At 46.9% G+C, this 26,415-nt stretch overlaps 1 protein-coding gene across 4 annotated transcripts in view; it reads right to left on the reverse strand.

Annotated features, from left to right (window-relative positions):
• The window catches only part of NDC80 (NDC80 kinetochore complex component), a 315,825-nt gene that overhangs the window by 213,055 nt on the left and 76,355 nt on the right, over positions 1-26,415 (reverse strand). For all 4 annotated transcript variants that reach the window (XM_033940389.1, XM_033940387.1, XM_033940386.1 and 1 more), the window contains exons 6-7: positions 22,601-22,703; positions 10,373-10,459 (exon numbers count right to left, since the gene is read on the reverse strand). In XM_033940389.1, the coding sequence (XP_033796280.1) occupies positions 10,373-10,459; positions 22,601-22,703 (190 nt within the window). The remainder of the gene's footprint in view (positions 1-10,372; positions 10,460-22,600; positions 22,704-26,415) is intronic.

Raw genomic sequence — 26,415 nt, forward strand, 5'->3', positions numbered from 1 at the left:
CAGTAATAGCACTGAGATGGACTCTAATGAATGTAGATTTAAGATGAGAATCAGACAGAGAAAGGAGATAATCCAACACTAATTCCACTGCCAAGGAAGTTGGATCATGATGATGAAGAAAACACCAGGAAGAAAACCGAGTCCACTTCTGTTGGAAACATTGCTTTGTGGCCGGTTTCCTGGAGGCATCAATAATTTGATGGACAGGCTGAGAGAGGATAAACTGAGAGGAACTTAGCCCGAGAGAAACCAAATTGTCAGGTGTAGAGACTGCAGGTTGGGATGTAGAAGCAATTCCTGATTCTGAGTAAGTAGAGTAGGAAATATTGGTAGAAGTATGGGTTCCCTGCAACTGAGTTGAAGTAGAAGGGAGAACCAATGTTGTCTAGGCCACCGTGGAGCAATGAAAATCATGGTGGCTGCTTCCCTTTTGAGCTTGAACAGAGTTCTCAACATGAGAGGAAGTGGAGGGAAGGCATATAGAAACAGACCTGTCCAATCCAGAAGAAAAGCATCCGCCGCCAGAGGGAGAGGAGAGTAAAGTCTGGAGCAAAACTAGGGCAACAGGTGATTGTGAGGGGCTGCAAATAAGTCCACCTGTGGAGTGCCCCATTGAGCAAATACGGACTGGAAAGTTACAGAGTTGAGAGTCCATTTGTGAGGTTGAAGGATTCTGCCGAGATTGTCTGCTAGTGAATTCTTCTCTCCTTGAATGTAGGCAGCCTTCAAAAACAGGTTGTGAGCTGTCACCCAAGTCCAAATTTTTTGGGCCTCCTGATACAACAGGAGAGAACCCGTGCCTCCTTGCCTGTTGATGTAGTACATTGCTACTTGATTGTCCATGCAAAGGAGGAGGACTTGAGGACAGAGAAGATGCTGAAATGCCTTGAGGGCATAAAACATCGCTCTGAGTTCTAGGAAATTGATGTGAAATTTTCGCTCCCTGGCAGTCCAAAGACCCCGAGTCTGCAGATCATCTATGTGTGCCCACCATGCATAAGGAGACGCATCTGTCGTGATGATTTTGTGATGAGGAGGCAAATGAAAAAGAAGACCTCTGAAAAGATTGGACATCAACCATCATTGAAGCGACTGCAGAAGAGACAATGTCAGATATGTCCTGTGAAAGACGATCCGTCGCCTGAGACCACTGAGAAGCCAGAGTCCACTAAGGAGTATGCAGATGGAGTCCTGCCAATGGCGTGACATGAACTGTGGAAACCATGTGGCCTAGAAGAACCATGTGTCTGGCAGAAATGGTCTGAAGTGGAAGCACTTGTTGACAGAGACGGATGAGAGTCTGAAGATGATCCGGTGAGAGGAACGCTCTTATGAGTGGTGTCCAGGATTGCCCCAATGAACTGAAAATGCTGAGTTGGAATGAGATGTAAATTGGGGAAACTTGATCTCGAATACCAGAAGCTGAAGGAAAGAAATTATTATAGCGCTCTATTATATGCTGGTGATTCCCCAATGGGTTTATGTACTGCAATTGTTGCCTTTGCTGTTGCACGGAGTCATCTGTTTTTATTGCAGAGGTCTTTAATTACTTATTTGTTGGAGGGTAAACATTCTCGTATTCCCTTGGCCATATTGTTTTTGCCTAGAGACCAGGGGGGGGATGGGGCTATTACATTTAAGACAATTTAATTTGCTTGCCAATTGAGACATCTGACTGACTGGTTTTGTATTACTACTTGTTTCTCTGTGACGACTGTGGAATGTATGGCGTTCTTTCCCTATCATTTTAGCTATTTACTTCAAGTTAAAAAATTGCCGGAGCGTTCTTTTAGAGATATATTTTTGTTTCCAGCAAGGAAAACTTGGAAATGTCTTTGTAAATTGTTAAGCTTAGCCCGTATGTGACTCCGTGCCTGTCTATACGGGGTAATGGTGATTTTCTTCCAGGGATGGGCAAGGGGTCTTTTTTACAATGGACTTCTAAAAGAATACTGTATTTGTCCCAGGTGTTACAGTCTGATGCCAAGCTTCAAGAATTCCAACAACTGCGGGTTTCATTTTGGGCTCCATGACTGGTTTTCTTATAGACAATTATTATATCATTTCACTGCCTCGTACTGCCTTGCTGGAAGAGATACAGGAGAAACTCTTGGAATCTCTTTGTTTGACTGCCCAAGATGCTACTCCACTCCGGTTTCATCATCGGTTCCTGCAAGATTTGGCAGGAGACTTGGACTATACAACGGTGGCAGCTCTGTGGACTGCAGATTTGCAGGTCCCGATCTCAGCGGAGGTTATAAAACGTAGTTTGAAACTGGGCCCTAGAGTGCTGCAATCTGCAGTAGAATCGAAAAGGTATTATAAGTTTGTGTTGCGGGCCTTCTTTGCTCCGGTCCAAGTGTATCGGGCCCACCTCTGCTCTTCGAACCGTTATCCTTGCTGTGGGGCAGCCCGAGCTACTTTGGGCCATATGTTTTGGTCCTGTCCTGGCATAAAGGCCTATTGGCAAAGAATGGGCAATCAGATTGCCTTGATGTGGAATTGTTCATGGAGGCCAGTTAATACCTCTCTCTTTACTTTGAAACTATCCTTGTTTCCGGTGAAAAGGGGAAGCACGACATTTGTACAAAAATCGATACTTATGGGCATTAAGTCTATATTACAATGCTGGTTATCGCCGTCAAGTTCTTCTCAACTTACACTCTAAACGGGGCATTTTGTTTCTCCAGTGTTGGTTACCATTTGCTGCGACATTGAGCCCGCATGCCAGAAGTAGACTGCTGAATTGATACACATCACTCCTTGTTTGGACTGGGTTGGGTGGCTGTTCCCTGGATGGGTGGGTGGGTGGGAAGGGAGGAGGGATTTTTCTTTTTTGTGAATGTTTTTGTATGCTGTTTTGGTGCTGTGTTGTATTGGTATTTTACTTGAAATAATAAAAATGATTTAACAATAAAGTAATGTCCTGCGAGTTCTTTGTTTCCTCAAGTAATGATCCTTCTAAAGTAATTACTTTGAGAGTTACCCCAAAAACTACTTGATTCTCTGAGGAAAGTAACTTACAGAACTTACAGGAGCCGCTTCGGCACCCATTTCACGGGATAATGGAGGGGGAAGAGGAGGAGTCCTATCTAAGGGGCTGAGAGATGCCCCAGAGATGGAGTCGGCTACTCAAATTGGAGCCGGGACCTTAGAAATAGGACGATCCATAGGACCTCCCACTGAAGGGGTAGAGCTAAGTGGTTTAATTTTCCGTTTTCCCATAATAAGGAAAAAGAGATAAACCAAACTTATAAAACTAAGAAGAAAAAAAGAAAGAAAAACACAAATAAACTTCAAACAGTCACTTAGCTCTTGTTGCGGCAGCGGTGGCTCCTAGTGGCTCCCAAGGGGCATGGTGTGCCCCTCTGGCCACACCCGCAGCCACAGCATCCTTTTGGATGGTATTGGAAAGACCATGGTGACATGCGTCTGTTCAGCGTTGTGCCCGCGATACCGTAGCACAACAAGAAAATTCAGCCCAAAAGAGTAAGTCCATGGGGGTCCCGGGGGTAGGTCAAAGTCCCTCTTTCACCTCAGATTATTGAATTAGCACTCAGTTAACCTCAGTCGCAGCGTCCTTTGGATGATATTGGAAGGACCCTAGTGACATCACGTGTCTGTTCAGCATTGTGCCCGTGATACCGTGGCACAGCAGGAAAATTCAGTCCAAAAGGGGGCTCCTTTTACAAAGGTGCACTAGCGTTTAGTGCATGCACAAGATTAACGCGTGCTATAGTGCGCGCTAGCCAAAAAATTACCGCCTGCTTAAAAGGAGGCTTTAGCGGCTAGCATGCGCTAAAACTACTAGTGCACCTTTGTAAAATGAGCACTAAGTCTGCGGGGGCCCCAGAGGTAGGTCACAGTCCCTCTTTCACCTTAGAGAGTCGAATTAGCCCTCCAACATTGAAAAGACTTTTCATGAATCTGGAGACCAAAGGATGAGCAGTTAGAGGTTTACCCTCAACTGGTTGGTGAAAAGCTGTAATAGCGCTGAGATGGACTCTAATAGATGTAGACTTGAGTCCCGAGTCCAACAAATGAAGGAGGTAATCCAAGACTAGTGAAACTGAACTGGATGTTGGACCATAATGATGAAGAAGACACCAGGCAGAAAAACGAATCTACTTCTGCTGATAGCATTGCTGAGTGGTAGGTTTCCTGGAGGCTTCCAGAATAAGTCGAACAGGCTGAAAAAGGTGAACATCAGTTGGATTTAGCCCAAGAGATACCAAGCTGTCAGGTGTAACGACTGAAGGTTGGGATATAGAAGTGCAGCTTGACTTGGTGTAAGAAGAGATGGAAAAATCAGCAGAGGCATTGGATCCTTGGCACTGAGCAAGTAGAAAGGAGAACCAAGGCTACCTGGGCCACCAAGGAGCTATGAGAATCATGGTGGCGGCCTCCTGCTTGACTTTGACAAGAGTCTAGCATGAGAGTAGGTAGAAACGCGTAGAGAAACTTGCGTGTCCAATCCAGCAGAAAGGCATCCACCTCCAGACGGTGAGGTGAGTAAAGTCTGGAACAGAACTGGGGTAATGCAAACAAGTCCACTTGAGGCGTGCCCCACTGAGCAAAGATGGGATGGAGAGATGTACAGTTGAGCGTCAATTCATGAGGCTGAAGAATTCTGCTGAGCTTGTCTGCTAAGTAATTCTGTTCCCCCTGAATGTAGACTGCTGAGATAGATGTTCCGAGCAATTGCCCAAAGCCAAATCTTTTGAGCTTCCTGGCAAAGGAAAGATCCTGTGCCTCCTTGCTTTTTAATATAGTACATCGCTACTCGGTTATCCGTGTAAAGCAAGAGGACATGATTGTTGATGAGATGCTGGAAAGCTTTGAGAGCATAATAAATTGCTCTGAGCTCCAGAAGATTGATATGGAACTTCTGCTCTCTGGTGGACCAATGATGAGTCTGAAGACCATCCATATGTGCTCCCCAGGTGTAAGTAGACACATCAGTGGCCAACACTTTTTGATGAGGAGTCATGTGAAAAATAAGATCCCTAGAAATATTGGATGAAATCATCCACCACAGAAGCGACTGAAGAGACGAGGTTACAGAAATGTGTTGAGAGGACTGGTCGCCCGAGACCACTGCGAGGCCAGAGTCCATTACAACATTCTGAGATGTAGCTTCACCAGATGAGTGATGTGAACCGTGGAAGAACCTTCATTCGTCTGGCTGAAATGGACTTGACCTGATCCACCTGATGACAAAGTTGAAGTAGTGTTCTGACGATCCTGCGGAAGGAACACCCTCATCTGAGGGGTATCGAGAAGAGCTTCAATGAACTGAAGCCTTCGAGATGGAAGAAGGTGTGACTTCGAAAAGTTGATCTTGAAACTCAAGTTCAGAAGAACTAAGATAGTGTGATTTGTCACAAGTATGACATCTTGACCTGAAGGGTCTTTTATGAGCCAGTCATCCAGATAGAGGAAAACTTGAAGACTGTGAGACCTCAACACCGCTTCCACCACAACCAGGCCCCTTGGTGAAGACTCTGGGAGAAGATGCAAGGCCGAATGGTAGGACCTTGTATTGGTAGTAGTGATGTGCCACTCAAAATCTGAGGAATTTTCTGGAAGCCGGGTGAATTGGGATGTGTAGGTTTCCTTGAGATCCAGAGAGCATAGCCAATTGTTTTGAGCTAGGAGAGGATATAGAGTGGCTAGAGACAGCATGCAAAACGTCTCTGACCAAAAACTTGAGGGCTCCGAGATCTAAAATCAGATGGAGACCTCCCGTCTTCTTTGCTACTAGAAAATAGTGGGAGTAAAATCCCTGGTTTTTTTGAGCTACGGGGACTTCTTCGATGGCATTGAGAAGAAGGGAATGAACCTCCTAAAGAAGAAGAGAGGACTGGTGAGGGTTGGAAGTAGACTCTTGGAGGATGATCTGGAGAGATGATGATGAAATGTAGAGAGGAACCCACCCGGATGATTTGTAGAACCCAGAGATTGGATGTGATGAGCTCCCAATGATGGAAATAAGAGTTGAAGGTGACTCCGACTGGCTGAGAGAGAGAGGTTGAAGCAGAAGAATTGGAACTATGCTCTCGATCAGCAGGTCAAAAAAGACTGAGTTGACTTGGAAGGAGCAGCATGTTGGGCCTTGGAAGGACGCTGCTGCTTTTGTTTTTTCTGCTGAGGCCTTGCTGGAGCCGAGGCTTTGGCTGAAAAGCACCTCTGATAAGAAGCAGGCCTGAAAGGTTTCAATGATGAGGGTTTGGAATTAGGTTTAACTAAGGTGTTCCATCAAGTCTCATGAGCTGAGAGTTTTTGGGTTGCCGTATCTGCAGAGACCCCAAAAAGCTCATCCTCTAAGCAAGGGACGTTGGCTAGTCTGTCCTGCAGGTTGACATCCAGAGACTCAGCCACGCTAGCCTCCTCATGACCACAAACTTAGAAGAGGCTATGGACGCGAGTTCAAAGATGTCATAAGCTGAACAAACGAGATATTTCCTCAATTGTAGGACAGTACTGATGAGATTTTGAAAACCTTTCAACTTACAAAAGGGAATATATTTTTGATATGCAGGAAACTTTCAAGTAGCATGAGAAGTAGAAATTGTAGTTGACAGATCTATTAGTCAACATGGAATTTTGGTAGAACCTTTGACTAAATCTGTCCATAGTACGGCCATACCTACCAGGAGGAACTGCTGCATAAAGTTTTGATGGAGTAGATTTATTCAAAGTAGACTCTACTATGAGGGATTGATGAGGGAGTTGAGGTTTATCAAATCCTGGGAGAGAGAGATTATCTTGTATAGAGAATCCAACTTTTTGGGTACCATCGGTACCGAGAGAGGCGAATCCAATTTTTGTAGAGTCTCTCTCAAAATCCCATGCAAATTAAGCTTAAGCATGTCCTTAGGGGAGTGATCATACTCCAAAGTTTAGAGAAACTCCTCACTGTATTTGGAATTAGCCTCCAATTTTTTCCCATTTGTCTAATAAATCGAGTAAAGGAAAGCTTTACAGTCAGAGAAGCAGCTCTAGCAGGAGAATGTCTCGGAGACTTAGAAGCAGGAGAATCATCAGCATCGGTAGAAGGTGACGGATCGGAGTCATCCTGTAAATCAGAGTCTTGCGATAGAGAATGAGAACGGTGCTTTGACCGTTGCTGGTCTGGTGTCTCCGAATGTTTTCGTTTTTGGGACACTTTCCCGGACTTCATGGAGCTCCTGTCAGTGTCTGGAAGAGGACGAATGACAGTGAGCAGATGGGGACCAGTGCTTGGAAGAACGATGCTTCGATGCCAGAGTTCCTGGCAATGATAGGCTCAGACTGGACCGGTACTAGAGGAGTCAGTGTCAGAAGCAACTAAAATTGGTCCCCGAGCTTCTCTCGAAGCAAAGCATCGAGCTTCTGCCTCAAAGTAAGCACCGAATATGGGGCTTTTGTCGCCGGTACCACAGGTGCTGCGAAACGTTCCGGAAAGGATGACTCAAGATGACAAAGCACCCCTTGACAATGGAACCAGTCGCTGGAACTTGCGCTTGGTTGGCATGAATTGGCTCGATGCCTTTGTGATCTCCGTCCCTGGAAGGGAAGGAGATGGCTTCTTAGCCGGCTTACTCGAGGACAAGATGTGCTGCAACACTGGTGTTGATGCTGGTGCCTCTGGTGGTGTCGATGTCTTCGATGCCAGTGACTTCGACGTAGGACTCAGGGGTGTCCAACCTGCAGCTCGAGGGCCGCATGCGTGAAGTATTTTGTGTGGCCCCGGTCGAGGGCGATGGTGTTTTCCTCTGCTGCCCCCGGGTATTTACTGTCTTGCTGGCTCCCTCCTCTGTCTTGCTGCAGCGTTTGGGCTTTTGTGCAGCCCCGGAAAATTTTTTGAGGCCAATGCGGCCCAGGGAAGCCAAAAGGTTGGACACTCCTGATCGTAGATGGTGTCGTTGGTGCATCTCCCTCCATGCCAATACTGAAGTTTCTCTTGTTGGAGAATACCATTCTTTATAGTACGCTTCTGCAGCAAAGAGCAGCATTTACAAGATTGTACAAAGTGTTCGGGACCCAAACATTGCAGGCACCAGCTATGAGGTCAATATAGTGCGAGAACACAGACTGCACTTTTTAAATCCTGTCAGCGGACGTGACATCGATGGGAAAACCATCTCAGCCAAATTAAACTCTATGGCTGAGGTGTGAATGAGGCCCTGCCGAGGAGAAATCCTGCGGATGGCGAAAAAAGAAAAAATATAAATGATTAATTTTTTTTAACTTTTAGATAAACTAGAAAAGAAATATAAGGAACAAGACAAAAAAGAACGTGAGAGCGAGAAGGCAAGCGATTTTTAACGAATACCGGTGAAGAATGCGACTTCAATGCTTGGTGGAAAAAACGGAACTGAGGAGCCGTGCACCTATGTCGGGTGGTAAGGCACTCGTACATGCATGGTGTGGGCTATCGCAAACTTTCTGAAATCTTAAAGTGGTGATGCACTTTTAAAGTGTCCGTACTGGGGCTATGTGGATGGCGTCACCCACATGTAAGAATATGCTGCCTGCTTGTCCTGGGATAACTAATAGTACTAGCATATAAATATTATCACATACATAATGCTTGAGCTTTATTAGATGAGAAATAAACATAATCACTGTACTTTAAGGAAGTAATGCTACCAGTGAAATCAGTGCTAAAGTTTATATTGTCATATATATATATATATATATATATATATATATATATATATATATATATATATATATATATATATATATATATATAACACTTGAACTTCATTAGATGAGGTATATATTAATAAGAACATAAGAAGTTGCCTCCACTGGGTCAGACCAGAGTTCCATCGTGCCCAGCAGTCCGCTCCCGCGGCAGCCCATCAGGCCTATGACCTGTGAAGTGGTCCCTGACTATTCCTATAACCTACCGCTACTTCTATCTGTACCCCTCAATCCCCTTATCCTTTAGGAACCTATCTAAACCTTCCTTGAACCCCTGTAGTGTGCTCTGGCCTATCACAACCTCCGGAAGCACGTTCCATGTGTCCCCAACCCTCTGGGTAAAAAATAACTTCCTAGCGTTTGTTCTAAACCTGTCCCCTTTCAATTTTTCCGAGTGCCCTCTTGTACTTGTTGTTCCCCACAGTCTGAATAATCTACCTTCTCTATGCCCTTCAGGATTTTGAAGGTTTCTATCATGTCTCCTCTAAGTCTCCGCTTTTCCAGGGAGAATAGCCCCAGTATTTCCAACCTGTCAGCGTATGAAAAGTTTTCCATACCTTTTATCAGTTTAGTCGCTCTTCTCTGAACTTCCTCAAGTACTGCCATGTCCTTCTTGAGGTACAGCGACCAGTACTGGACACAGTACTCCAGATGTGGGCGCACCATTGCACGATACAGCGGCATGATGACTTCCTTCGTCCTGGTCGTGATACCCTTTTTAATGATACCCAACATTCTGTTCGCTTTCTTTGAGGCTGTCGCACACTGTGCTGATGCTTTCAATGTTATGTCCACCATCACCCCCCAGGTCTCTTTCAAGGTTGCTTACCCCTAGCAATGATCCCCCCATTTTGTAGCTGAACATCGGGTTCTTTTTCCCTACATGCATGACCTTGCATTTCTCTATGTTAAAGCTCATTTGCCACTTTTTTGCCCACTGTTCCAGACTCGTTAGGTCCCTTTGCAGGTCTTCGCAGTCTTCCGCAGTTCTAACCCTGCTGCAGAGTTTGGTGTCATCCGCCAATTTAATAACCTCATATTTTGTTCCCGCCTCCAGGTCGTTAATAAATATATTAAACAGGAGCGGTCCCAGCCCGTTCTTTAAAAATAACACCATTAGTGAAATTTAACAAATGCTATGAAATGATGATACAAGGGAGCTTTTTTTAATATAAATATTTATAAAGGAAAAAGTAATGATAGATCATTTTGATTGACAAATGGGTTGATAAGCGATTTTGTATTTAAAGGTCTAAATTAACACCAGGATTACTTTTAGAAATAATTTGTATGACGGACATCTTAAGAGGTAAACAAATTCAGAATTTATAATTATTTTAATAAGAAAAAGTTTGATGGTAAGACATATTGGAAACCGGATATTGGTCTTGATGGACCTACAGACTGTCCCAGTATGGCAGTTATGTTCTTATATTTCCTGTGGCCAGTTAAGATTGGAATGTGGCTGTATGCTTCCTTGAGTTCTAAAGAGAAGAGCTAATTGTTCTCCAATAATGGTAAGAAACTTTTCCTTCATCAAGTATTTGTTGAGAGCACAGAGGTCTAGAATTGGGCAGAGACCACCAGTCTTTCAATATTATGAAATACTTTTGAGTATAACCCTCACACCTCTCCTGCAGAGGAACTTGTTCTATTACTGAAGTGTGTCTTAATATACCTTGTTGTGTTCAATGACATCTACACTCTCATCTTCACAAGATATGTCTTCGTATGCTTTGATATTTTTCTGAATTTCATCATGTACCTACATAAGAGAAAAATAATAAATGGTGAGGAATAGAATGATGACTAATTTAATGACAACTTAGCAACTCTTATTCTATTTTCAAGTCTTACTTTGAACCCTGTTTTGTGGTCTTATCACTCTAGTTCTATTGTTCCATCTTCAACTACCTTATCTACCTCAGCCCAATATACCTTCAGGATCATCTGGGAATTTACACCATGTTGACCTCAACTTGTACCTCACTTTTCTCTTTCATAATGATTCCTCTACTCTTACTATAGATGAGCAAGTATGTTGAAATTTGTCCCCAACAAAGTCGTTTAATAAACCATGATATCATCCAGGTCTCAAATTCCTTAAAATGGCAGGTTAGGAGTGCCAAGCACCAATGAAGACAACGGAGATCTTCAGAAGCTTTGTAAATTAACAGAAAATCTATAGAGCTCAGTTGAGAAATGCATGTAGATTTTATTACGATCATTTATCAAAACTTCTATGAAACCAATGCATTCTATTTATTCTTTGGTTTCTCAATTAACTTCACCTCTTCCTAAGACAGAAAAGTTCATTCAATACTTTCAACAAAAGGTTGAAACATCTAATCTAATCTTTGTGTGTCGCGCAAACCTAAATAGACTCAAGGAGACTTGAAGAAGGCAAGGGGAGCGAGGGTAAAGAGGGAGGATGGAAGAGGAAGGGAGACAGAAAAAGAAGATCACAGTTGTAAGAAAAAGAAGAGGACAGTTGTATATGGTGTGACCAATCAGGTTCTGTACCTGCCTTGGTCCCTGTGGTTTTCCTATTGTCCACCAGGGGAGCAAGAGAGAAGCAGGAACTGAAAGCAAGCCAAGGTCCTATTATCTAGGTCACCACCGGGGGAGTCAAAGAGAGGAGCAGATCCCTGCTGACTCAGGTAGATCAGGGCGTGTCCCTCCCCTTGAAAGGCCATAAGTCCTCAACAAACTGTTAGGCAGGATAGGGAGGAAGCTGAGGGCTCTCTCCCAGGAGGACCTGCCTGGCTCAAGCAGGGGTAATGGCTCTGTCCCCATGGAGGTGGAGGAAGCTGAACCTCCAGAATTACTAGGAGATAATGAAGAAACTCCCATGGAATTACAATGAGAGTTGCCTGCTGAGGAGCTGTGTGTGATTCCAGAATCGATGGATGTGGGAGTGGCGATCAGCTCAGGATGAGCAAAGACTGAGTGTTTGTTCCTGTTTTTGTGGCTGGGTTCTTTTTACTGCTCCCAGTCATTTCTTGCAAGGACTTTCTGAACTGTGCAGTTGTGAGTAGAGCTAAGAGTGAGTGGGGGAGAAAGCAATGTTACTTACCATAACACTTGTTATCCAGGGACAGCAGGCAGCTATTCTCACTAGTGGGTGATGTCATCCGACAGAGCCCCGGTGCGGACGTCTCACAAGCATACTTGCTTGAAGAAACTTCAGAAGTTTTGAGATGCCCGCACCGTGCATGCGCGAGTGCCTTCCCGCCCATTGCACCGGGTGTGTCTCCTCAGTTCAGATAGCTAGCAGAGAAGCCAACCCAGGGGAGGTGGGTGGGACATGAGAATAGCTGCCTGCTGTCCCTGGATAACAACTGTTACGGTAAGTAACATTGCTTTATCCCAGGACAAGCAGGCAGGTATTCTCACTAGTGGGTGACCACCAAGCTAACCCCAATGGGATGGTGGGAGAGTTGGCAACTTAGGAGAATAAATTTTGCAATACTGTTTGGCCAAACTGTCCATCCCGTCTGGAGAAAATATCCAGACAATAATGAGAAGTGAAGGTATGAACCGAAGACCAAGTGGCAGCCTTACAAATCTCCTCAATCGGTGTCGATCTGAGGAAAGCTACAGAGGCCGCCATTGCTCTGACCTTATGGGCTGTGAATTTACAGGGAAGGGGTAATCCAGCCTGGGCATAGCAGAAAGAGATACAAGCCGCCATCCAGTTGGAGATGGCACGCTTTGAGACAGGGCGTCCCAACTTGTTCGGATCAAAGGAGACGAAAAGTTGAGGAGCAGTTCTGTGCAGTTTGGTGCGATCCAGGTAGAAAGCCAAAGCACGTTTACAGTCCAGAGTGTGAAGAGCTGATTCTCCAGGATGAGAATGAGGCTTTGGAAAAAACACAGGAAGAACTATGGATTGGTTGAGATGAAATTCAGAGACCACTTTAGGCAGGAATTTCGGATGAGTGCGGAGGACCACCTTGTCATGATGGACTACTGTGAAAGGCGGATCCGCCACTAAGGCCTGAAGCTCACTGACTCGGCGAGCAGAAGTGAGGGCAACAAGAAAAACCACTTTCCAAGTGAGAAACTTCAGCGGAGCCTTGTTGAGAGGCTCAAAAGGAGGCTTCATAAGGTACAAAAGGACAACATTGAGGTTTGGGAGGAGGATTGACATGGAAAAGTCCTTTCATAAATCTGGAAACCACAGGATGAGCAGAGAGAGGTTTCCCTTGCAGAGACTGATGGAAAGCCGCAATTGCACTCAGATGGACTCGTATTGATGTAGACTTGAGGCCAGAATGAGATAGGTGCAGAAGATAGTCCAACACCGAAGATAGGGAGGCTCGTTGAGGCTCCTTACGATTAGAAACACACCAGGTAGAAAATCTAGTCCATTTTTGGGAGTAGCATTGTCTAGTAGAAGACTTCCGGGAAGCCTCCAACACATCCCTCACCGCTCTGGAAAACTGGAGAGGAGTTACGTTGAGAGGAACCAAGCTGTCAGGTGGAGAGACGGCAGGTTGGGATGGAGCAGAGATCCTTGATGCTGAGTAAGCAGTGAAAGAAACACTGGAAGAAGGAATGGCTCCCTACTGCTGAGTTGAAGTAGAAGGGAGTACCAAGGCTGTCTGGGCCACCAAGGAGCTATCAGAATCATGGTGGCATGGTCGGACTTCAGCTTGACCAGAGTCTTTTGAATGAGAGGAAACGGAGGAAACGCATATAGAAAGAGATTCCTCCAGTCCAGAAGAAAGGCATCTGCCTCGAGGCGATGAGGAGTGTAGATCCTGGAGCAGAACTGAGGCAGTTTGAAGTTGTGGGGAGCAGCAAAGAGGTCTATCTGAGGCGTCCCCCACTGAGAGAAGATCTGATGAAGAGGCTTGGAATGGAGGGTCCATTCATGAGGCTGGAGGAGACGACTTAAGTTGTCCGCCAAGGCATTGTCTGCTCCCTGAATGTAGACAGCTTTGAGGAAGGTGTTGTGGCGAATCGCCCAATCCCAGACTCTGAGAGCTTCCTGGCAGAGGGAGGCCGATCCCATGCCCCCCTGCTTGTTGACATAATACATGGCGACCTGATTGTCCGTGCGAATGAGGACCACCAGGTCGTGAAGCAGATGTTGAAAAGCTTGAAGAGCATTGAAAATCGCCCTGAGTTCCAGAAGATTGATGTGGTCTAGAATGGGACGCAGGTCGCCCGTCTTCTTCGGAACAAGGAAGTACCGGGAGTACAGCCCCCGGTTGTGTTGGAGTAGAACCCCCGGTTGTATTGGTCCACAGGGACCAACTCGATGGCCCGAAGCCGGAGCAAAGCCTGAACTTCCTGAAGAAGGGCGGTCTGGGTCAAGTTGGAAGGATACTCTCTTGGAGGATGGTCCGGGGGGGACCCGAAGGAACTGAAGAGAATATCCTTCCCTGATGATGGTATGGACCCAAAGATCGGTGGTTATAGCCATCCATCGATGGTAAAAATGATGGAGGCGACCCCCAATTGGAAAGACAGGGGATAGCAGAAAGGTGTTGGTTATGCACCCGACAAGAGAGTCAAAAAGGCTGAGGAGCCTTGGGAACAGCAGAAGGCTGAGGTTTTTGTTGAGACTTCTGCGGAGGCTGTCTCTTCGCCAGTTGCCTCGCAGCAGGAGCCTGCCTGGGAGTGTAACGCCGTTGGTATATCAAGGGTGGTCGAGAAGGTCTAGACTGAGTAGGTTTAGGCTTCGGACGAAGGATGGACTGGAAAGACTTCTCAGGGTCCGACAGCTTCTTCATCACCGTCTTGATGGACTCAAACAAATCCGCACCTGCACACGGGACGTTGGCAAGCCTGTCCTGGAGGTTCGTGTCCATATCAATAGTCCGAAGCCATGCCAAGCGACGCATGGCCACGGAACAGGCGGCAGCTCGTGCCGAGAGCTCAAACGCATCATATGAGGATTGCATCAATTGAAGACGCAGCTGGGACAGTGAGGCGATGACCTCCTCGTATTTTAAACGAGCTTGAGAGTCGATGTAAGGTATAAACTTCTGAAGCACTGGAAGGAAGAACTCCAAATAGGTGGCAAAGTGGAAGGTGTAATTGAGAACTCGGGAAGCCATCATCGAGTTCTGGTAGATGCGCCTCCCGAACTTATCCATGGTCCTCCCCTCTCGGCCCGGGGGCACCGAAGCATACACCTGGGACGGAAGAGATCGCTTGAGAGAGGACTCGACCAACAGTGACTGATGGGAGAGCTGGGAGCCCTCAAACCCCTTATGGTGCACTGTGCGATACCTGGCATCCAGTTTGCCAGGAATGGAGTATGGTGTTTCAAATCAGCGCATGAACGTCTGTTCGAGGAGCTTGTGTAGAGGCAGGCGAAGAGACTCAGCAGGAGGATGAGGCAGATGCATGGTATCAAGGTACTCCTTGAAGTAGCGGGAACCCGAGTCCAAGGTGATGTCGAGATCATCCGCCATCTGCTGCAGAAAAGATGAAAAAGACAGCTGGTCCGCCAACACAGGACGCTGAGACGGACTCGATGAAGTCGAGGCCTCCTGATCCAAGGAGACATGGGATCTACAAGGAGAGAACGACCTGATGGTATCCTCGAACTCCGGGCCCGGAGGAGGCGAGACATCTGAAGATGAATACACCATACGAGGAAGCTTCTTCTGAGGCGAGACGGTAGAATGTCTGGACGAATGCCTTGAAGAATGCCTGGAGCGGCGCCCCTCACTCCGTCTCGAAGGAGATCTGGAACGACGATGCTAAGATGGCTCCACAGAGGCCTCCAACGAGTAGATGGGGCTGGAGGCTGTAGAGTGAAGAGGAGGATGGGTCGACGCCTCTCGAGCAGCATTCTACGGGTCGAGAGACGGCTTGGCAGGCAAGGGACTCCCGAAGAAATCCTCCTGATGACGCACAGGGCTTCGGCTACTCGGAGGCAAATCCCAATTGTCTCCGTCCGAGGCGGGGATGGGTTCCAGAGGAGGCATCTCACCAAGCGAAGCGCACCTCGATGAACTGGCAGCCAAACGCCGAGCCTCCTCGCCTAGCAGTGAGAGCGAGCGGCGAGGCGGCGGCTCGACCTCACGAGGGGGTTCCGCATGCCCATGCTGGATTGTGGAAAGCCACTTGGGGACCATGGTAGTCATGAGCTCGAGGAAGTGGGCTTCCATGAGCGACCGCATCAAAGCCGACAAGGGGGAGCCGCATCTGAAGTGGGACCCCCTGCACGGTCTTCACGGTCCCGTGTGGTCAAGTGCTTGGCCTTAGAAGCCTTAGGCACTTTAAGAACCACCGGGGGAACGGTCTGCTGAGTTATCTAACCTGAGGAGACCGAAGAAGGCACCGGAGCAGGAGGTGGGGTCGAAACCGGAACGAAGGAAGCCGGTTTCAAAAGACCCGATGCAGCAGGAGCAGATGCCGATGTCTAAGGCGAAGGTGAAGGGCTGGTCGAAGCTGAAGGTTCCTTGGAAGCCTCCATAGCGAACATCGACTCCCACAGGAAACAGCGACGCTTGAAAGCACGTGCTGTTAAAGTGGAACAAGGCTGGCATGATTTCGGAAGATGTTGAGGCCCGAGACACTAAACAGCGTCGATGCGGGTCCGTCAACGAAATTGCGCACTGGCACTTGATACACTTTTTAAAACCGGTAATAGGCCGGGACATAGGCCGAAAAAGCTCCGCCGCTAGATCGAAGCTGTGGGGCCCCAGCCACGTGGCCGATCCGGTCGAATCTGTGGAAAAATTTTTTTTATTTTAAAAACAAGAAAACGACAGAATAGAACACACGATAAGAGAAAAACTCAAAACCACGAGCACTAGAAGGCAAGAACAAGGGTTCACTTAGCACAGAGAGTTGAAGCAAAACTTCTCAGCTCCGCGGAAAGAAAAGAACTGAGGAGACACGCCCTGTGCATCGGGCGGGAAGGCACTCGCGCATGCGCGGTGCAGGCATCTTGAAACTTCTGAAGTTTCTTCAAGCAAGTATGCTTGTGAGACGTCCGCATCGGGGCTCTGTCGGATGACATCATCCACTAGTGAGAATACCTGCCTGCTTGTCCTGGGATAAAAAGTTATTCAGAGTAGTGAAGACACAGGGGGATTGCGAAGATCTGCAACGTGACATAATCAGGCTCGAGGAATGGGCATCAACATAATAGATGAGGTTCAACATGGATAAATGTAAAGTGATGCATGTCGGTAACAAAAATCTCATGCACGAATACAGGATGTCCGGGGCGGTAATTGGAGAGACCTCCCAGGAAAGAGACTTGAGAGTTCTGATCGACAAGTCGATGAAGCCGTCCGCGCAATACGCAGCGGCGGTGAAAAGGGCGAACAGAATGCTAAGAATGATAAAGGGGATCACAAACAAGAGATGCTGTGGGGTGATTTGAAATGGGCTGTACATGCAAAAAAAACTCCTCATACATATCACAGCTGAAAGAATTCTGCATTGAGGAGTGGGCCAAACTTTCCTCAGACCTATGTCAGAGCCTAGTAGATGGCTACAAGAAGTGTCTCACTGCAGTTATTTCAGCCAAAGGGAGTAACACTAGCTATTAGGGTGTATGGTGTCCTAATTTATTCCTCAGTTAGAATACACCTTTTTGTGGATATCTTTTGTTTCATGAGTAAATCAAGGAAAATTTTTGTTGTTTACTTGCAATTACATCACTTTCTTTTCCATAGATAAATAAATAAATAATTTGGCATTGATATGAACATTTCTTAAGAAAGAACTGAATATTTCATGGGGTGTCCTAATTTTTTCACATGACTGTATACTTATAGCACAGTTCTTCAACTGCTGGTCTGTAGAAAATTCCTGCCGGTCGGCACAGGACCGGCGAGATCAACATCTTCAATTTCCTGCCGGTCCGCGCAGGATGGCAAGATCGAGGAGCTGTAGTTCGCGCAGGGCCGGAGAGATAATGGGGAGCCTCAGAGAGTGTGCTTTCTCCCTTCCCAGCGGTTCTCCTTACTTACAAGCGCAGCGATTCAGGAAGCCTTGGAGCTTTTGCTGAGTCGGGCCGCCTCTGATGACGCTTTTCTCAGAGGCGGTGCGACCCAACAAAGGACCCGAGGCTGCCTTAATGAATCGCAGCACTGGCAAGTAAGGAGAGTTCTGGGAGGGGAGAAAGCTGCTGATTATGGTGAAAAAAAAAAGGGATAGCTGCTACTGGACCTGGAGAGGGAGAAGGAGAGATGCTGCTGGGAGGGGAGGAGGGAAAGGAGTCTGGGAAGCTGCTGGGCAAGGGGAAAAAGGGACAGCTGCTACTGGACCTGGATTGGGATAAGGAGAGATGCTGCTGGGAAGGGAGGAAGGAAAGGAGTCTGGGAAGCTGTTGGGCAAGGGGAAAAAGGGACAGCTGCTACTGGACCTGGATTGGTATAAGGAGAGATGCTGCTGGGAGGGAAGGAGTCTGGGAAGCTGCTGGGCAAAGGGAAAAAGGGACAGCTGCTACTGGACCTGGATTGGGATAAGGAGAGATGCTGCTGGGAAGGGAGGAAGGAAAGGAGTCTGGGAAGCTGTTGGGCAAGGGGAAAAAGGGACAGCTGCTACTGGACCTGGATTGGTATAAGGAGAGATGCTGCTGGGAGGGAAGGAGTCTGGGAAGCTGCTGGGCAAAGGGAAAAAGGGACAGCTGCTACTGGACCTGGATTGGGATAAGGAGAGATGCTGCTGGGAAGGGAGGAAGGAAAGGAGTCTGGGAAGCTGTTGGGCAAGGGGAAAAAGGGACAGCTGCTACTGGACCTGGAGAGGGATAAGGAGAGATGCTGCTGGGAGGGGAGAAGAGAAAGGAGTCTGGGAAGCTGCTGGGCAAGGGGAAAAAGGGACAGCTGCTACTAGACCTGGATTGGGATAAGGAGAGATGCTGCTGGGAAGGGAGGAAGGAAAGGAGTCTGGGAAGCTGTTGGGCAAGGGGAAAAAGGGACAGCTGCTACTGGACCTGGAGAGGGATAAGGAGAGATGCTGCTGGGAGGGGAGGAGGGAAAGGAAAGGGAAGAGAGTTACTGCTGGATAGGGGGAGGAGGGAAGGGAGAAGATAAAAGGAAGGAAACAGCTGGCAGGGATATTAGAGGAGGGGAAGGGGGTCAGCAGAGAAATTGAGGGACAAAGATGCTAGATCTGGTGTAGGAGAGATAAAATGAAGAGAGCAGTGAAGCTGGAATGAATCGTTTAAAAAGGAGAGAGGGGCATAGGCTGGATGGAAAGGGGAGAGGGGCATAGAAAGAAGACAAATACCATATGGAAGGGGGAGAGGTCAGACAGTAGATGGAAGGGTCAGATGCTGAATTGAAGAGACAGAGAGGGCAGACGCTGGAAGGAAGAGAGTGAAAAGAAGATGAAAGCAGAAACCAGAGTCAACAAAAAGTTAACAAATAATTTTATTTCTATTTTGTGATTAGAATATATCAGATTTGAAATATATATCCTGCTAGAGATGGTGTTAGACATATCTGGGGACTGCAAAGTCCAGGCAGTGGCTTAAGGCTCTCTCTGACTAGGGGGGCAGTTGCCCTAGTTACACTCCCCTAACCCTATTCCTGCTATGTGTGACTGCGGTATTCTGTCAGCATGATATTTCTGTGTAGCATTCTGTAATAATTTGGCTTATTCCGTTTTCTTGATAGTAGAGGGGATATATTGAAGGGGAGGGGAGACAGGGGTTTTGTTGATCCTTGCTCTGTATTTGCATTTATAAAAATGACAATTGTACAGAATATTGTTTCTTTTTATACTTTAATAAAATACGTTCAGTATAAAATCATAACTGTGCGGATGGGATCAGATGGTTTGCGAGGACCGAGCTCGCGGAGACGGGGTGGAAGCAAGGTTTTTAAATTTCGGTCCTAGTAGTTTGCTGGTCCACAAAATAATTTTTTTTTCCGCCGGTCCACAGGTGTAAAAAGGTTGAAGAACACTGCTATATATTACTGTATATATAAACTCCATAGCTGCAGGGCAGAATACTTTAGTGGACCACCAGGTCACATTCATGACTGTCAGCCTGGATCAATGATAATCACTAGGGCTAATGTCCCAGCATTTCAGCACTGTGCAATTTACTCTTGTACAGCATCTTGGTACTCAAACTTGGAAATGCTGTTTAAAAATACAGCAGTAGCTGAACAATAATCCAGTCGAGGATTATTTATAGATGTATACACTGCTGGATAGGACCCGACAATGTCTAAAATGGAGGTAACATTACCATCTTGTATAGTACTATAGCAGTGGTCTCAAACACGCGGCCCGTGGGGCACATGCGGCCCCCCAGGGACAATTTTGCGGCCTGCGATCTGTTCTCTCCACTTCACAAGTTTTCCGATGGTGGAGAGGACACTCGCGTACAGATTGCGACTGCTGTAATTGGACTTGAATAAGTCTCTCTGGAAGGAATGTCGGCAAATGGCTCGCCTAAAGCAGGGGTCCCCAATCTGCTTCCCTTCCCTTCCCCAAGCCACTGCAATCGGGGAACATGCCAGCACTGAGGTCTTAGCTCTCCCTGCTTATCTTCCCCAGCTCGGAGCCAACCAATTCTCACCACCCGACATCAATTCTAACGTCGGGGAGGAAGTTCTGGGCCAGCCAATCGCTGCCTGGCTGGCCCGGAACTTCCTCTCCGACATTAGAATTGACGTCGGGTGACGAGAATTGGTCGGCTCCGCGCTGGGGAAGATAAGCAGGGATAGCTAAGACCTCAGCGCTGGCCTGTTCCCCAATAGTGGTGGCTTGGGGGAGGGCAGGGAGAAATAAAGAAAGAAAGGGGGGGACAGGGAGACAGAAAGAAAGAAGGGAGACAGGACACAGACAGAAAGGGGCATGGAGAGAGAAAGACAGAAAGAAAGAGTGGGCATGGAGAAAGAAAAAAAGAAAGAAAGGGGGCATGGAGAGAGTTAAAGAAAGAAGGGGGCAGTGTGAAAGAAATAAAAAGTTGGGGTAGGGGGGAGGGAAGGAGACAGATGCCAGACCAGGGGAAAGGAAGGAGGGAGGGAGAAAAATAGGGACAGAAGAAGGAAGAGATAGAAGGGAAGGTTAAGACATGGAAATGTAGATTTTGAAAAGAAAGCACAAAAATTGAATATTAAGTTAATGCCAAAGATGGATGCAAGGCAGAAAGTGAAGACGGAGAGAAAACCAGTCAAAGGACAAGAAGACCCTGGAAATATAGTTAAAAGCACAGAAAAATAAAGTCACCAGCCAACAAAGGTAGGGAAAATGATTTTATTTTCAATATAGTGATTGAAATGTGTCAGTTTTGAGAAAGGAAAGATATTAAACTTTAAATGTGAGGGCTGAAAAAATAGTTAATCACAATTTTGCATAATGTAAAACTCTTTAGTTTATAAATCTTTCCTTTAACTGTTAAAGGAAAGATTTATAAACTATAAAGAGTTTTACCTCATGCAAAGTTGTCATTTCTTTAATAAGACATTAACTATTTTTTCTGCGGCCCTCCAAGTACCTACAAATCCAAAATGTGGCCCCACTAAGGGTTTGAGTTTGAGACCACTGTACTATAGTTAGCACTGTTCCCTCTAAGCTGCATGTATCTCCAAATTTGGAATAATAATATATTCATCTTTAAAAAACACAAGACATAAGCCTTTAAAACCTGCTTCAAGACAGGTATGTGTGTTATCAACCAACTATTCTTTTGGAGCTAAGTTTTGCATGTGTGATTGAAGGAGCAAAATTCAAAAAGACTCAGCTCAATAAATGGCTCTACCTGGACATCAAGTTTTATAAAATCTGGTACTTGCACACAGTTATAAAATTAGTAACTACAAGTTTAAAAGCATGAGCAATGTATTTTTTAAAACAAAATGGCTCTCTGGTGTACATGTTGCATACCACATCTGTATTTCCATATCTCCTTATAAGTATTTTACAACAGGTTTGTCAAATGCAGAAATTCCAAATTGAACTTCCCATTTTTTACCTAGATGCTTTATGTAAAGATCAGCACAAAAATAACTCCTCAAAAAGGTTGCCAAAAGATACTTAAAAAGATACACAAGAGGCAAAAAAGTCTGAGGATTCAGAGAGTGTAAGTTGCTAACCAGTCACCCCTAGAGTAATAAATAAATATAATGTAAGTAAATAAATTTAGAGAAAGGGGCAATCTCAGTGTGGAGGGTCAGCGAAGGGAGAAGAACTCCAGCGCTTACACGCAAGACAAAGGTGATTCACCTCTGCCTGCACACCATCATGGATTGCCCCATGTGTGCAAAATCAAAATGCAAATCAGTGCTAAACCACAATAAAGTATAAGAGACACTGAGAGTGAAAAAGTAGCAAAAAACTCTCCCCAGCCTACTCCAAGAAAGAAAAAGGCCACAGCTGACTTAGCTTGAATAAGCCTGGAAAATGCAGGTAATAAGACGCAATATTGTGTATCTTTTTATGTAAAAATCAGGCTGCACACCAAGGTTTTAAGAAATCCCTAAAAGGAATCCAAAGAAACAGGTTAATAATACAAGGCATCTGGAACAAAGACAATATTAATGTTCAGCAGTCCTGAGCCTTTATGAAGAGATTCACACAAGACGATATACTTCTGACTATATGTATAATGTGATATGATAACTTATGTAGCATATGTGGCTCTATACAGCATTCTATGTAACAATGAGCTGCTTGTAACTCGCCTAAAACGCTAAAGAATGAGGATTTAGTGGGATATAAGATTGCACATAACAAAGACCAATGCTTCTTCAAGCATTTCCTTGGGGAACACCAGCCAATCAGGTTTTCAGGATATTCACAATGAATATACAGCAGATAAAATTGTACACACTGCAGCCATATGATTCATATTCATTCCAGATATCCTGATAACCTGACTGATTTGTGCTCACCCAGGACAAAATTGAAAACCACTAAAGGCAACACAATACATTTCTTCCAGTATTCTATACAAATTATACCATACCTTCACACAGCCTGTTAACCAAATCAAGGCTGCTACAATGTGAGGCCAAGTATGCGGTGCTCCCACTGTGAACATGGAGCTTTTTGATATTGGGAATGGATACCTACAAAGGGAGGAAAAAACCCCAACTATCAAAGACATGATACTATGAATAAGGCACCAAATGGGAATTTGAGAAATTGCTCTGGGTATCAGCTCCCTGCAGTTTAAACCTATAGGAGGGAAAAAGGGTTGAAAATGAACTAGAATTACACACTTTTAATAGGTGTTCTCTGTGCACAACAGGATCTAAGAACAACATATGTGTTGAAGTCACCAACTGATAGAGCTGAACCAGTCCTTTGTTTCATAGAAACTTAGAAAAATGAAGATAGAGAAAGACCATATGGTCTTTCTATTCTGTCTAAAAGACTCAGATATAGTGAAAAGTCAGCAATATTAACAAAAAGCACAGTTACTTACCGTAACAGGTGTTATCCAGGGACAGCAGGCAGATATTCTTAACGCATGGGTGAAGTCACCGACGGAGCCCCAGTACGGACACTTTAACTAGAAAGTTCTAGTTGGCCGCACCGCGCATGCGCGAGTGCCTTCCCGCCCGACGGAGTAGTGCGTGGTCCCCAGTTAAGATAAGCAAGCAAAGAAGCCAACCCGGGGAGGTGGGTGGGACGTAAGAATATCTGCCTGCTGTCCCTGGATAACACCTGTTACGGTAAGTAACTGTGCTTTATCCCAGGACAAGCAGGCAGCATATTCTTAACGTATGGGTGACCTCCAAGCTAACTGAGAGGGAGGAGGGATGGTTGGCCATTAGGAAAATAAATTTTGTAACACAGATTGGCCGAAGTGTCCATCCCGTCTGGAGAAGGCATCCAGACAGTAGTGAGTAGTGAACGTGTGAACTGAGGACCATGTGGCAGCCTTGCAGATTTCCTCGATGGGCGTGGAACGGAGGAAAGCCACAGAAGCAGCCATAGCTCTGACCCTGTGGGCCGTGACAGCACCTTCCAGTGAGAGACCGGCCCGAGCATAACAGAACGCAATACAGGCAGCAAGCCAATTGGAAAGCGTCTGTTTAGAGACAGGACGACCTAGACGGTTAGGATCGAAGGTCAGAAAGAGCTGAGGGGACGAGCGGTGAGCCCTGGTACGGTCAAGGTAGTATGCAAGGGCACGCTTACAATCCAGCGTGTGTAACGCCTGTTCCCCAGGATGAGAATGGGGTTTTGGGAAAAAGACAGGCAACACAATGGACTGGTTGAGGTGAAAAGCCGAGACCACCTTGGGAAGGAATTTAGGATGGGTACGCAGAACCACCTTGTCATGGTGAAAAACAGTGAACGGTGGATCGGCGACCAGTGCATGCATCTCACTAACCCTCCTGGCAGAGGTGATGGCAATGAGGAAAAGCACCTTCCATGTTAGAAGTTTGAGCGAAGTTGTGGCAAGAGGCTCAAAAGGGGGTTTCATGAGGACTGATAAAACCACATTCAGGTCTCAGACGACAGGAGGAGGCTTCAGAGGTGGTTTGACATTGAAGAGGCCTCTCATGAACCGGGAAACCAGTGGATGAGCCATGAGAGGTTTTCCGAGGATAGGCTCATGAAACGCAGTGATGGCACTGAGGTGGACTCTGATTGAGGTAGACTTGAGGCCAGCGTCTGACAGAGAGAGCAAATAGTCCAGTACAGTTTCCACCGCTAATGAGGTGGGATCGTGATGACGCAGTAGACACCAAGAGGAGAACCTGGTCCACTTCTGATGGTAACATTGGAGGGTGGCCGGTTTCCTGGAGGCATCCAAAATGTGACGGACAGGCTGAGACAGATTATCTGGAGAGGTCAGCCCGAGAGAAACCAAGCTGTCAGGTGGAGCGAGGACAGGTTGGGATGTAGTAGAGACTGATGCTGCTGTGTAAGTAGAGTAGGAAACACAGGAAGAGGAATGGGCTCCCTGGAGCTGAGCTGGAGCAGGAGGGAGAACCAGTGTTGGCGAGGCCACCGAGGAGCGATGAGAATCATGGTGGCTCTGTCCCTGCGGAGTTTGAATAACGTCCGCAACATTAGAGGCAGTGGAGGAAAGGCATAGAGGAACCGATCCGTCCAGTCGAGCAGGAATGCATCTGGGGCCAGACGATGAGGAGAGTAGAGTCTGGAGCAGAACTGGGGCAGCTGATGGTTGTGAGGAGCTGCAAAGAGGTCCACCTGAGGAGTGCCCCAGAGAGTAAAGATGGAGTGGAGTGTGGGAGGATCCACGGTCCACTCGTGAGGTTGAAGGATGCGGCTGAGATTGTCAGCCAGGGAGTTCTGTTCGCCCTGGATATAGACGGCCTTGAGGAAGAGACTGCGGGCCGTGACCCAGGACCAGATGCGGATGGCCTCCTGACAGAGGAGGGGAGATCCGGTGCCGCCTTGCTTGTTTATGTAATACATGGCGACTTGGTTGTCTGTGCACAGGAGAAGAACCTGAGGGTAGAGAAGGTGCTGGAAGGCCTTGAGAGCATAGAACATGGCTCTCAGTTCCAGGAAATTGATGTGATGTAGACGCTCCTGAGGGGTCCAGAGACCCTGGGTGCGCAGATCTCCCAGGTGAGCTCCCCACGCATAGGGGGAGGCATCCGTGGTGATGATCCTGGAGTGAGGGGGCAGATGAAAGAGGAGACCCCTGGAAAGATTGGAGGAGGGTGATGATCCTGGAGTGAGGGGGCAGATGAAAGAGGAGACCCCTGGAAAGATTGGAGGAGTTCAACCACAATTGAAGAGATTGCTGAAGAGACAATGTCACAGAGATGGGATGAGAAAGAGGATCCGTGGTCTGTGACCATTGGTTGGCCAGAGTCCATTGAGGTGTCCGGAGGTGGAGTCGTGCCAGAGGAAGCACATGGACCGTGGAGGCCATGTGGCCCAGGAGGATCATCATTTGCCGAGCTGGAATAGAGCGGCAAAGGAGCACCTGACGGCAGAGATGGAGCAGGGTCCGTTGGCGGTCGGAGGGAAGAAACGCCCTCATCAGAGTGGTGTCGAGAACTGCTCCAATGAACTGAAGTCGCTGTGTGGGAAGCAGATGCGACTTGGGGTAGTTGATCTCGAATCCCAGGAGATGGAGGAAAGAGATGGTGTGTTGAGTGGCTTGTAGCACAAGCGGAGACGTAGGTGCTTTCACCAACCAATCGTCCAAGTAGGGGAACACCTGGAGGTTGTGAGACCTGAGGAAGGCCGCCACCACAATAAGGCACTTGGTGAACACCCTGGGCGATGATGTGAGGCCAAAGGGTAGCACTTTGTACTGATAGTGGCGGTGCTGTACCTGAAATCGGAGGTAGCGACTTGAAGTCAGATGGATTGGAATGAGAGTGTAGGCCTCTTTGAGGTCTAGGGAACATAGCCAGTCGTGTTGAGAGAGAAGAGGGTAAAGCGTGGCCAGGGAGAGCATCCTGAACTTTTCCTTGATCAGACACTTGTTGAGGTCCCTGAGATCGAGGAGGGGACGGAGGTCTCCCGTCTTCTTGGGTACCAGGAAGTAGCGGGAGTAGAATCCCTGACCCCTTTGGCCTGGGGGAACTTCTTCGATGGCATTGAGAAGAAGGAGGGATTGGATCTGCCGTAGGAGGAGTGGAGTTTGGGAGGAATGAGAAGCAGACTCTACGGGAGGATTGTCTGGTGGAAGAGTCTGGAAGTTGAGGGAGTAGCCGTGGCGAATGATGTTGAGTACCCACTGGTCTGATGTGATGACCTCCCAACGGTTGAGAAAAATTGTGAGGCGGCCTCCGATAGGTTGAGGAAGAGGCACCGAGGATTGGAGACTGGCTATGCCCT

The sequence above is a fragment of the Geotrypetes seraphini genome, chromosome 4 (genome assembly GCF_902459505.1).
Source record: "Geotrypetes seraphini chromosome 4, aGeoSer1.1, whole genome shotgun sequence".
NCBI classification, from domain to species: domain Eukaryota; kingdom Metazoa; phylum Chordata; class Amphibia; order Gymnophiona; family Dermophiidae; genus Geotrypetes; species Geotrypetes seraphini.